This window comes from Amphiprion ocellaris, chromosome 22 (assembly GCF_022539595.1).
Source record: "Amphiprion ocellaris isolate individual 3 ecotype Okinawa chromosome 22, ASM2253959v1, whole genome shotgun sequence".
Classification (NCBI taxonomy): Eukaryota; Metazoa; Chordata; class Actinopteri; family Pomacentridae; genus Amphiprion; species Amphiprion ocellaris.
In genome coordinates this window covers 1,606,479-1,619,491 of record NC_072787.1, presented here as the reverse complement: position 1 = coordinate 1,619,491, position 13,013 = coordinate 1,606,479, and the positions used below count along the sequence as shown (strand labels likewise).

At 39.3% G+C, this 13,013-nt stretch overlaps 1 protein-coding gene across 1 annotated transcript in view; it reads left to right on the top strand.

Moving 5' to 3' along the window:
* si:dkey-225n22.4 (collagen alpha-1(XXI) chain) overlaps positions 1-13,013 on the top strand; it is a 93,624-nt gene that overhangs the window by 15,566 nt on the left and 65,045 nt on the right. Inside the window, exons 6-17 of the mRNA XM_023265456.3 lie at positions 134-320; positions 692-857; positions 935-1,157; positions 3,312-3,485; positions 6,723-6,800; positions 6,904-6,915; positions 7,035-7,109; positions 9,191-9,244; positions 9,360-9,413; positions 10,364-10,417; positions 10,511-10,564; positions 12,513-12,566. Coding sequence (XP_023121224.1) covers positions 134-320; positions 692-857; positions 935-1,157; positions 3,312-3,485; positions 6,723-6,800; positions 6,904-6,915; positions 7,035-7,109; positions 9,191-9,244; positions 9,360-9,413; positions 10,364-10,417; positions 10,511-10,564; positions 12,513-12,566 — 1,185 coding nt within the window. The remainder of the gene's footprint in view (positions 1-133; positions 321-691; positions 858-934; positions 1,158-3,311; positions 3,486-6,722; positions 6,801-6,903; positions 6,916-7,034; positions 7,110-9,190; positions 9,245-9,359; positions 9,414-10,363; positions 10,418-10,510; positions 10,565-12,512; positions 12,567-13,013) is intronic.

Here is a 13,013-nt window from a genome sequence, read left to right as displayed (position 1 = left end):
GTTTGAAGGAACTCCCCAAGTCTCTGCAGGGAAACACTTTAAGCCATGGGGTATCCATACCATGACGTTTATATGAAAGCTGTTGGCTTCAGTCTTCTGTCAAAGGGTCATTTTCACCACCTTTCTCCTGTAGGTGGATGCCAGCATGGAGGCTCGAGCTCAGGGGATTACAGTGTTTGCTGTGGGAGTTGGCAGTGAGATCACCACCTCTGAGCTGGTGTCTATCGCCAATAAGCCATCCTCCACCTACGTCCTGTACGCTGAAGATTACACCACCATCGACCGCATCAGAGACTCCATGGAACAGAAGCTATGTGAAGGTCAGAACATCAAGCTGTGGATGTCTTTGTTTACCAAGTGTTCTTTAATTTCTCCTGGCTGCAATGTTTTGTTTATTATGCTGTAAGACATGTTGGAAGAACTCTTGACAGCTGGCAATTTGCAAACGAGACCTTAGATACTGGTATTGGCATTAGTTTTTATTCATATTCAGAAATGTCTCTCTGATATGATGCTAGTCATAACCTTATTTTTTAGAACTGGGTGTTTTTTATTCTCAACATATGAATTTTAAGCACTTCAACCAAAAATAGATGTCCCTCTATCATCTACAAGAATATAAATCAATGTACCACCAAACACCACAGCTGGAGGTTAGCTGTCTGAATAAACCTTTTTTCTTTCCTTCTAGAGTCTGTATGTCCCACACGAATCCCAGTGGCATCTCGTGATGAGAAAGGCTTTGAGCTGATGGTGGGCATGAACATTCAGAAAAAGGCCAAGAAGATCCCTGGATCTCTGGTTTCAGAGACAGCCTATACCCTCACTGCCTCTACTGACATTACTGAGAGTAGCAGGTATCATACGCTCCAAATGACTGTTTGATTCAGTTCAAACAGATGCATGTAGTTATTTTACTCCATCTTTCTTCTAGAGAGATCTTCCCAGAAGGCCTCCCTCCATCGTATGTGTTCGTTGCCACGGTGCGTCTAAAAGGGACATCTAGCAAGCTGCCGTTTGACCTGTGGAGGGTGCTGTCGAAGGATAAGGAGGTCCAGGCTGCAGTGACACTGAGTGGAAAAGACAAAGCTGTCACCTTCACCACCACCAGTATGACAGAAAAGGAGCAGAGGGTCATCTTTAAAGCAGGCTTTCAGGTTGGTAAGGACTGAGTATCCATAACAGATCAATACGGGAAACACTTCTCACTCTGCTTCTTTCTTTTGACTTCAAAGTTCTGTTTTCAATACGAGCAAATGTAAAAATACTTGACATGCCAAGAGACATTACTGCACTTTGGCCTGTGGATAAAGCTACACAGACTCTATGAACTCCTATTCATCATACATTATTCAGATTGGTTGAGCTTACTGTTAAATTTCAAGCTAGTTAAGAAGTGTGAAATCAAACAGGGACGTCTTTATGTTGAATAAATTATACTGTATTTAGACTCATTGTCATGAGAATGTCTCTGCCCTGCTCTCTAGTGGGCAAAAATCACTTGATGCACCTTTAAAAAGCTCAGTTAATGCAGCTGCTTAAACTTTAACTGTTAATAAAACCTCCAGGATGCTGAGCACACTGTAAAAAATGTACATTTTACGGTGAAAAACCGTCAAACCATGACGATAAAAATCTGTATTTTCTACAACAGTTTGATGAAAGTTATATAACACTAAATCACCATAAACAGGTTAATCAGGAGAAAAGTGTGTTTTTTGGATTTTTTTTCTCTTGAAAAAATACATTTCCCAACTCCTGCACAGTTTTTAATAGAAAAATACCATAATATGTGTAACACTACTGTAATTTTTGCATTTAATTCTTGAAAAGAATCCAGTTTTTCCCAGTTAAATGTACATAATGTTGTGCTGATAACTGAAACATGCTGCAATATTGCAATATTTACAACAAGCAACATGGCAATTTCTGCATTTATTACATGCAAAAAATACAGTTTGTTACTGGTCAAATTGATGTACTTTTGTGTGAATAATGGACATATGCTTTAATATTTATGACAGCTTAAACCTCAATTTTTGCTAAAAAAATATACATTAAATACAAATAAATATTAAATGTTAAATACACTAAATGTTGTGCTATTAATGGAAAAATGCTGTAATAGTTATGTAAATTTTCAAATTTTTATAGGTTGAAACCTTTTCTTTTACAGTAAAATATGGAATGAAGCACGTTTTTAACCGTAAAATCAACATTATTAATACATTTATTTGCTGTAAATGTAGAAAATGTTTTACCGCAATTATATGGTAGCATTCTGGTGATCACAGCTGCCGGCGTTTTACCATAAGAACAACCATTTTTTTTTACAGTGCACTTCAAAATTGATTCATACCATAGAAAAACAAGAGAAAAACACAGATATCACAACAGATTATGCTGATGAACATACAGGATGTAGTGTGGTGCGCTACTGTGAAAGAACACTTTGTGTTTTCACAGCGTCTCTTCTAATCGTGGGTTTCCCCTCATGCTAGCTGCTATGAATGAGCTTGACTGGGATGACTTGCAGAGGGCCAAACTAACAGTTATTTAAATATTATCCACTGCTCACCGCTAAACCGGAGAAGATGTAAAGTGATGGAAGCCAGGAGGAGGCTCAAAGAAAAGGTTTCCTGCTCGAAACCACTGACTTTCCTCAGTGGAAACTAGCTGGTGGATGTGTAGCACTTGGAGCGCATGCCCCTGTTTCCATGGCAGCACAAGGTAATAGTCCTGCTGGGTTTGCCAGTTGTTTTTTCCAACAGGCATCCACCATCCCAGTACACACCTAGAGGAGTGCAGAACAGGGTTGTAATTATGTTGAATTTGTGTTTGCACATGTTTGATTTGATCTGGTTTGATGTGGCACGAGGTAGAGGCCTGTGATTTGTCATTTGGAGATGACGGCTGTGGCTCCGTCCCAATAAAACAATAGCTGCTCTGTTCCCCTCTCCCACTCCGTGGCATGAAAAAGTTTGTGATGGAAAAAGGAAGGAGTTCTTGGTCGTAGTACCTCGCTGCTCACAACTATTTGCGAAGTATGTAAGGAACACACAGTTTTGGCCTTACTGACAAAATTAGATTAGATGAACCACACACACATGCACGCACGCATTCTGCCAACACAAACGGAAGGCTGAGTGAAAGAGGATTTGACAAGTTAATAATTGTTTTCACATCCAACTTTGCTCCTGAATTTCAGCCGGGACAAAGATGTGTTTCAGTCTCTGAGTTAATGCATCTTTATACTTGAGATAATCTTTAAAAAAAGGGAAGATATTCAGGAGGTACACTCCCTCTTTCAGACTCTGTACGATGGAAAATGGCACCAGCTGAAACTCCTGGTGAGACCACGCCAGGTCATCAGTTTCCTTGACGATCAGCAGATGCAGGAAGTTATGTTGGACCCGGTGGAGCCCATTTACATCAACGGGGAGACACAGGTGTCTAAGAGGCGGGGAACAGACGCCACTGTACCTGTGAGTAACAGATCCAGTCACCTCTAAATAATGCTGCAAGGAATGCTAGTTGTTCTGAAAAGATTTGAGAAGATTTCCATTATATTAATAGTTAAGATTTGAGATTAATGAGATGTTGAATATGATTTTATTGCTTTCAAAGCTTTTGCATATCTTTGACACATTGGTCATTTGCCAGATTAAGAGCTGGTAGTGTGGAAACATTACTTATTCTCAATCCAGTACAGTTTTGGGAACTGTACCGCTACTTGGTTTACTTCATTCAAAACCTAAAAGAATGAATTTTCTATATTTTGATAGTGAGACATTATAGTAGAGGACTGCTGAGGGTGGCAGCATCAAGGACTGCTGTTGCCATGGGGGGTTGAGGGGTTGCTTGACCTGCAGTGTTTAGGTGGGTGGTTCATGTCAAACATCCACATGAATGTCAGGACTCAGCAGAACGTTGCATTATAAGAAGATGATCGATGTGATTCACTCCACTTGTCAGTGGTCAGAATGTTGTGATCTGTGTTGATGTACAATGCGTAACAAATTCATTAGATCACCACCCAACGTACCACCGCTGTCCTAAATGAACAGTATTGCTGATTACCAAAACATAGTTTTTATGTTTCTCTTCCAGTATGTGCAGCTCTTTAATCAAAATGATATATTTAATGCTGAAACAGAATTATTGTTGTTCTGCATCAATTTTCAAATTTACTGTTTTACAAACAGCAGAAAAAAATAGTAAACCATGTATTTTTTGATTGAGATTCCAAATCACAGTTATTTTCTTGCATTCCTGAACAGAAACATCAGTTTTAGTGGTTGTATGTTATTCTGGATTAATTTCTGAATTCCAGTGTTCTGGCTCAAATTTGGGTATAAAAACGTGAATTCAGTTTGAAACTCTTCACTCCTGTTCAAAATGGTGAAGCGTAGGGAAGTCACTGAAAAAGACAGTCTGAATTAAAGCCCTTCATGATGCATCGTCGTGTTTATGTCTGCAGAAAAGCTGGAGAACGTTTTGATGCTAGATGTATTGACCCCACAGTGAAACACGGTGGAGATTCTATTATGGTATGGGGTTCCATTTGTGCAAACGGCATGGACAAATTAGTTAAAATGGATGATATTATGAACAAGAAGGCCTACCACAACATCTTGGTGCATCATGGAATCCCTTCTGGATTGAACCTGATTGGTCGTAGGTTCATATACCAAGAAGACAACGACCTCAAACATACTTCAAAGCTGTGCAGAGACTACTGGACCAAGACAAAGGAGTCTGGAGTCTGGAACTGATGGACTGGTCAAGTCAAAGTCCAAACTTGAATCCTACTGAACAGATCTGAGATTTACTAAATTCAAAAATAGATCACAGCAAAGTTTCATCCAAAGCAAGTCTCTGGAACAGCTAGAAACAGTTTGGAACTAAATTATGAAAGAGACTGAAAGAGTCGAAAAGTCCATAAAAACAATGGCAGCAAGAATACAGCTGTTATCACAGGACCAAAGGAGGTCATAGAAAATATGAAGATTTCTGGTTAATATATGTGAATAAGGACTGTTTAGTTGTTCCAGTTTGTTATTTTCCTAATAAATAACAATAAACTTTTAAATTTGAAACAAGTTTTTGACAGATTTCTACAATATTTATGTTTTCTTTTTTTTAATGACAGGTGGTCTAATAAACTTGTTTTAAGCGCTGTATATAACTTTCCCATCGAGCCTCCATGTTGGTCCGTATTACAACCCAGAAGCAGACAGGCCACGAGTGCCGCATTCTTCCAATCATGTGCAGCCAGCGTTTGTGCAAGTGTATGAGGGTGTCGCCTCTCATGGTTTCCTGCTGGAAAACAACTGTCAATCATCTGTCATCACGACCTTGTCCCACACCTAATGAGCGTCAAATGCTGGCAAGTGGTGCGACCCGTCACATCCAGAAATGCCCCTGTGGACTCTTACCGTTACGCCAATATTTACTTTCTGTGTCCAAATTTTGTGCTGCCTGTAATTTGCAGACTAGACTACAAGGGCAACGGTGTGCATGACTGGACTAGATAGATACAACCTAATGCACATGTATGGAATGAAGTCTCCAAGAGTGGACTGTCTTAAGGTAGACACATAGTGGGTGTTCAATATACTCCCTTGCAAAGGTGCATGCAGATGCACAGTTGTTGCTAATGCTAACTTTTCTAATCCATTGGAATCCATTTGGAGACTCCATTTTATACCTGTAGGTCATAACTATGTATTCTTTTTTTTTTTTTTTTTTTAAGTTATTTTTTTGGCCTTTTTGTCGGCTTTTTATTAGATAGGCGTAGTGAGAGAGAGACAGGAAACAGGGAAGAAGAGTCGGGGGAAGACATGCAGCAAAGGGCCGCGAGCGGGAATCGAACCCGGGCCAGCTGCTTCGGGGACCAGCCCCTGTACATGGGTCGCCCGCTCAACGCGTTGAGCTATACGGGCGCCCCGGTAACTATGTATTCTTGAGTACGTGCATTATTCCCCTTGTAGTTTCATTGTGCTGATTGACTGTGCAGATACAAACTTAGGGCTGCTCACAGATGTCGAATCCTCGCAGACCCCTCTGGCTTAATAACAATAATCATGTCGGTGGTGTCGGCAGCTTTCTGTGTGTCTGTCCTCAAGGGAGAATAATAAGCCTTTACTAGCAAATTGGACAATGTTAATACTAAATGTTTCTATAAAACATGCGTTTGCAGCCTAACAATATATCCATCATGATGGTTGTGTATGTGTGATTGGGAAGAGGGCATGGTCTTGGTTAAATATAAAAAAACAACAGCTCAAGAGCAAGATGTCAAGATTTAGATGTTAGAGTTGATGTGGATTGAATGGATAGTACAACTTTAATGTAGAATACATCACTTTATTTATGTCCTAACCCAGCGTGCAGGAAAAGCTAATGTCCTGCTGTCCAAATAACTGTGGTCTGACCTGTATGTGCTGCTGGCTCATATTTGTCATGAATCTGGAGTTAGAGTAATTTGTTTTCTTACTAAGCTACCGGACAGCTGTGGATTTAATCCATTATGTTGAAAGTCAGACTTAATGAGAATTATGAGAAAATCGGCACTTCATTAATGATATTTATGACTTAAAAGGAAAGAGATATTACACCAAATACTTGCTGTATGACATCTGTATGTGGTGAAATCATTGAAATGCCAACGCATTATGTTGACAATCAGTGATGGGATTTTTCATGTTGGTGTGATTCAGGTGGAGATCCAGAAGCTTCGTCTGTACTGTGATCCTCATCAGAGTGAGAGAGAAACAGCTTGTGAAATCTACTCTGTGGTGAGACCCTCATCTATCTGCTGTCATCTCCACTTCACAGTCTCTATGTTGTGTGGCTGCAATGATAACAACCAGTATTTTTTCTCTCTCCTATGATATACAGGATGATGAAAGGGTAAGTTTTGTTTCTCAGACAGTTTAATCTGCTGTAAATGTTCAGCCACTGAGGTGAGGGATTGTAAAGCAACGTTAATGTAACTGTCACCTACTCTGTTACTCCTACTGTATCCTCAGTGTCCCCTGAATCGAACGGCCACAGCAGAAGAAGAAGAAGACTGCAACTGTGTAGTAGGCCCACCGGGACGCATGGTAACACACACACACGCACGCACGCATGCACGCACGCACGCACGCACGCACACACACACGCTCACATGCTCACACACCAGCATGCAACACATCTGAAAAATGCCTTGTCTCTTAACTCTCTAATGGTTTTGACACCAAGACCCTCAAATATACAGTTTGTTGTAAAAGATGCCTCAGTGCTCAGCTAACACTGTGCTGATGTGTGTAATAACCTAGATCAGGGGTGTCAAACATGAGGCTTGCGGGCCAAAAGTGGTCCTCCAGAGGGTCCAATCCGGCCCTCAAAGTGTAAAAATTCCAGAGAAAACATTAACCGCAGTTTGTAAATTAGTAAGACTATAAATTTAAAATAATTTCTAGACCATGACAAGTTGTTTTGATCATAAAGTAAAATACTAGATTGTTCATTGTTCTTTTGTCATTTTGGGTCTCGTTTTTGTAATATCTTGCTGTGCTTTTGTAGTTTGTCATTTTTTGTCTGATTTTTGACGTTTGTCTCATATTTTTGACATTTTGTGTTTCCTTTTTGAGCTGCTTGTGTTTTTTGTCTTATTTTTTCATTTTGTGCTTTGCTTTGTTTATTGTTTTGAGCATCGTTTTTGTCGTTTTTTTGTCTCATTTGTGTTGTCTGTTTTTATATTGTTTTGTTACTTGCTTTTGTCATCTTTTGACTTGCTTGAGTCATTTATGTAATTTTTTGGTCTCACTTGCATCGTTTGTCCATTTTTTTGTCGCTTTGGAACTTTTTTGTCAAATTTTTTGTCAGCTTGTTTCTCATTTTTGTAATATTTGTCTTTTTTAAAGTAAAATCCTCTATGGTTCAGTTCCAGATGACTAAATGTTGTGTTCCTTTGTAGACACTGTGATCTGGAAGGTGTAATGTGGAAATGAGAAACTGAAGCATAATATTGTTGAAATTGAACTTAATTTTCTTAAGAAATTTCAGGTTGTTCGTAATGTTTTGTAGAAGGACAGTTCCTTAAATGTGAATATTTTCAGAATGAACTTTTCTGCACAAAGGAAATATTTGAAGTTGTGGTTATTTATAGGTTATTATGCTGTGGTTTTACTGGTCCGGTCCACTGGAGATCAGATTGGGCTGAATGTGGCCCTGAACTAAAATGAGTTTGACACCCCTGACCTAAATTATTATTACTGTCTTATCTGAGTAATTAAATGTAAAGTGCACCGCTTATTTGCACACATCATTCTGTTCCTTCTTTGCTTTTTTTCCCAACAATAATCTGGCCCACACTGGATGGTGGACACACACACTGGTCCTCAGTGCTATATGGAAAAGGAGGAGAGACCACAACATGCAAATTGCAAACTAGGAAAATGCTAGTTTGTACGTATTTGATGTGAATTTGATGCATTTGCCGCAAAAAATATATATCATGACTTCACTCTATCCTCTGCTAATGACCTCTAATAACATGTGGTTATAATGACTCACTTCTAATGAGTCAAAGCAGTACTTGTTCAGATTTCTGGTGTCTCCGAAATGTTTGAAGTGTTCCCTCAACATACTGTACTGTTCTTTTGGAAATAAACTGTGTACAAGCCTGACATTCATTTCTATCATCAAATTGGTTTGGCATGTTTTTTTTTTTTTTTTGCAGGCTCCACTCTGTTTCTGACTAAAGCCAAAAACAATTTTTCAGACTAAAAACATTGCAAGAAATATTGTGTTTACAAGGATTAAACTTAATTTAAATGAGCTAATTTCAAACCTCCATTGCTTTACATCAGCAAAACTTCTCAGACTTTATATTACCAGCTTCAGCTATTTGGAATTGGGTGTGTTATGTCACATGATTGTTTTGTAAAAGGTATTTGTGGAATACTGTAAAACTTCAACTGAACAATAAAATGCACTTCTTCTACTCTCCTGACACAGTTAACACAAAGAAAGGAACAATATGACAGGTGTAAAGAAGCTGATCACCAAATTATTGCCAAAGTGGTTAGTGGAGCAGAAAGAATGTATTAATTCAAGCCTTTGTAACTATCCCTCAGGACAATGTACTACTGTCAAAAGATTGGTCTGTTTATCATGATGGAGTGTTTTTATCACACAGGGTTTCCGAGGGGAGAAAGGGAGAGCAGGACCACCAGGACCTGATGGTAAGCCTGTAAGTGCTAAGCAGTTTCTACATTTATTTTCACCATTTCATAGCGTTGCCACCAGTCTTTAGTATGCCTGCTGCCTGAACATGACAGGATTAATGTATATTGTCTGTGCCCCAGGGTAAAGAAGGCAAACCTGGTGATCCGGGCCCTCCTGGATTACCAGGGATAAAGGTAAGGGAATTGTACATTCTAATGCCCTTGAATACCCACTCTGCAATTTCCCTGTCCTGTTGGCACTGTGTGTCCTCTTTTGACCCTGTGGAGTTCCTTGTACCTTCCTTATTCACTGTCTACATGTTTCCTTTAAGGCACATTATGCATCAGTTTGGTTGTGTCTCTTGATATGCTGACGATACCCAGCTTTAGGTCTCAGTGCAACATTCAAAAATGTGTGACTAAATGATATATATATTTTTTTTTTACTGTAACATCAAGTAATCTCTGGTTAGAATCAACAGTTAATCCAAGACAATTATCCCTCCATGGAGACTGTAAAGTCACCTTAAATGTAACTTCGCATTGCCCTGGTCTGTGTTTCTGTATGCTGTCCTCCATTTGCTGGCTTTCCCAGGAGGTTTGGGAAAAAAGTTAAAGTCTGTGGACTCAGATTGAAGGCTTGGCTCCACTATGTTGTACATCAGTGTGTTGCTGCTCCCATCATACCACTAGGCTTGTCAAGTCTTTAGGACAAGGTCTTCTGGTAGTAATCACCTCAAACTCTTAAGTTTCTGTTGATAAAGCTTTTCCTGTCCTGGCTTCCAGCTTACGATACAGGCTTTCTCACAGAAAAGAAAATGAAAATGCTTTGAATCAGGGGTTTTCAAAGTCTGACACTGTGGACCCCTACTCAGCCAAAAACAAGACAAGGATATTCCTATAATGCTGTGGGGGACAGATTCAGTGATTTACTGTGGGCTGTGACCCAAGCCCTGTGGTTTATGCCTATAATTTTTGGACATTTTGGTAAATTAGTATAATTAAGGGCATGTTGACTGAATTATCTTTAAACTGAAAAAATAAAATAAAAAATAAATTCTGATTCTTAGGCATACTCTTAAAGGAACGATTACTGTTTGAGTCATGGATTGTGCTCTTACCAAGTGTTTCCCCCCATTGGGCAGGGTGAAGATGGGCCAGCAGGATTAAGAGGGGAACCTGGTCTTAAAGGTAACAAGGTAGGCCTCCAAAGAAGCAGTTTCCTCAGTGTTATGTCTTTTTCTAATATGCTTCCAGTACTGATGGTAATTTATTCTATTGCTACTGCCCAGGGAGACAGAGGGGAGCCAGGCTTACTGGGAGAACAAGGTCCCCAAGGACCCAAGGTGAGACCAATCCCAAAAATACTTTTAGGCCCTTTTCTTTTAAAATTCAGGATGGCTTTTCTCCAAGTCTCTCTGGTTAATAAAGCCATTTCAAATGACATGAATATTTATGCATATCTTCATTAATATAGACACATTTTCACACAGCATGTGACAATGGAAATACAACCAGTGCTGGCTCATTTATCCACTGAAACAAGTGGCTACCGTGTCAGATGCTCTATTTATGTGCAGTTGTGATTCGTCCCCTCAATGATCACATGGCAGTCATTGTAAACATGCACAGAAACCCCATATTAGTGTTTTTTGAATACACAAGAACACCAAAATTCTTTTAGTCATAGTAAAAGTAGTATTCTTATTGCAAGATACAATGCAAAAGTATTTTCCCCCTACAGAAATCTTATATTTTTGCATATATGTCACACTTAAATGTTTCAGATCATTAAACTCATTTTAACGTAAAACAAAGATAACACAAGAAAAAACAAAATCGTTTCAAATGACAATTCTATTTTTTGATGGAAAAATGCTGTTCAGCCCATCTTGCCCAATGTGAAAAATAATTGCCCCCTTAGCTACCAATCTACCAAACGATCAAATTCATTTATCAGTTGGGTTCAATCTCACCAGCCACGCCTATGTATGATTACTGCCATCCTTTTTGAATTTAAACATCACTAAATAGAACCTGCCTTCATTGTGAAGTAGCTGAAGGTTCTCAAAAAGCAGCACATGATGCCATGTTCTAAAGAGATTTAAGAACAGATGAGGAACAAAGTCACTGACATTTATCAGTCTGGAGGGTTACGAAGCCATTGCTGAGGTTCTGGGAGTCCAGAGAACCTCAGTGAGAGACATTATCCACAAATGGAGAAACAGGAAACAGTGGAGAACCTTCAGGAGTAGACCAACAACCAACATTTCTCCAAGAGTGTGTCAACATCTCATCCAAAAGGTCACAAAAGAGCCCAGAGGAACATCTAAAGATCTGCAGACCTCACTTGCCTCAGTTAAGGTTCGTCTACATGATTCCACAATAAGGAAGACACTGGGAGAAAATGGATCCATGGGAGAGTTGAAGCATCAAACCACTCCTGTCCAAAAAGAACATAAAGGTTCATGTGGCAGTTGTAAAAAAAAATATCTGGATGAGCTCCAAGACTTTTGGGGAAACATCCTGTGGACTGATGAGTCAAAGGTGGGACTTTCTGGAAAACATGGGTTTGTTACATCTGGTGTAAAGCTAATATTCCAGTAGAAGAACATGATACCAACAGTAAACGTGGTAGTACGATGGTTGGAGGACCTGGATGACTTGTCATCACTGATGGAGTCATGAATTCTGCTCTATCAGAAAATCCTCCTGGAGAACATTCACCATCAGTTCATGACCTGAAGCTCAACACTAATGGTTTATGCAGCATGAGAAAGACACAAACTACACAAGCAAGACCTTAAAAGGGCAGTTTGTGCTTGAAAATCATCTAATGTGGACGAATTAAAGCTTTTCCTATGATGTAAACAACTGATCACAAATTATGTCGAGGGCAGACTAACCAGTCATTAGGTTCACTGGGGCAATTGCTTTTTCAAAAAACCACCATTGTTCCATTTCCTCCATGCTCATAGGACTGGAGTTACATTCAGCTCCTATCTGTTGTTGTTTTGGTGTCCTCACCTGTCCAGACGTCCTGCCAGGAAATACTATATGGGCTCAAAAGGAAAAATTAGGTATAAAGCAGTCACTTTTTTTCATATGATATGATCTAATATGACCAATTCCATTTTTACTGAATGTTAAACAAGGCCACAGTAGGTGTCCACTTGGATTAATGACGTGTTCTGGATATTTCAGTGTTCTGATGATAAATTAGAAGGATAAAACACAGAAAATGGTGATTTGGAATGGTCATGTTTGTAAATGCTGCTTCTTCTTTGCATATAGGGTATTCCTGGTGAGAGAGGGGAGGCAGGACCTCCAGGAGAAGCTGGACTAATGGTAATATCCAGTTGGTAATTAAAAAACATGAACATGTCAAATTGAACAAGAGGTATGGTAAATAATTCTGCACTGCTATTCTTAAAACAGAATAATAGTGCACAGAACAGATCTCTAATTATGACAGTTCAACCCCTGCAGATGCACACCTCCATCACCCACTAGAAAAATCTATAAAATCCACAGGAAAGCCTTAAGATCTATAAATGGCACCAAGGTATATCAGATGTTAACACTTGAGATGTTCAACTGCATCATTATATCAGCAAAAAAACAGAGTTTGTATGTGGGACGTCAGGAGGCTCCGTCTGCTGTATTTGATGCAAAAGATCATTTTAAATAGAAACTGCACCAAAGGCGTTTACATCAGAGGGACGTACCACATATGACAATGTTTGCAACTTTACAATACGATGCAATCTACTGATGCTTGTGTTGGACCACCTG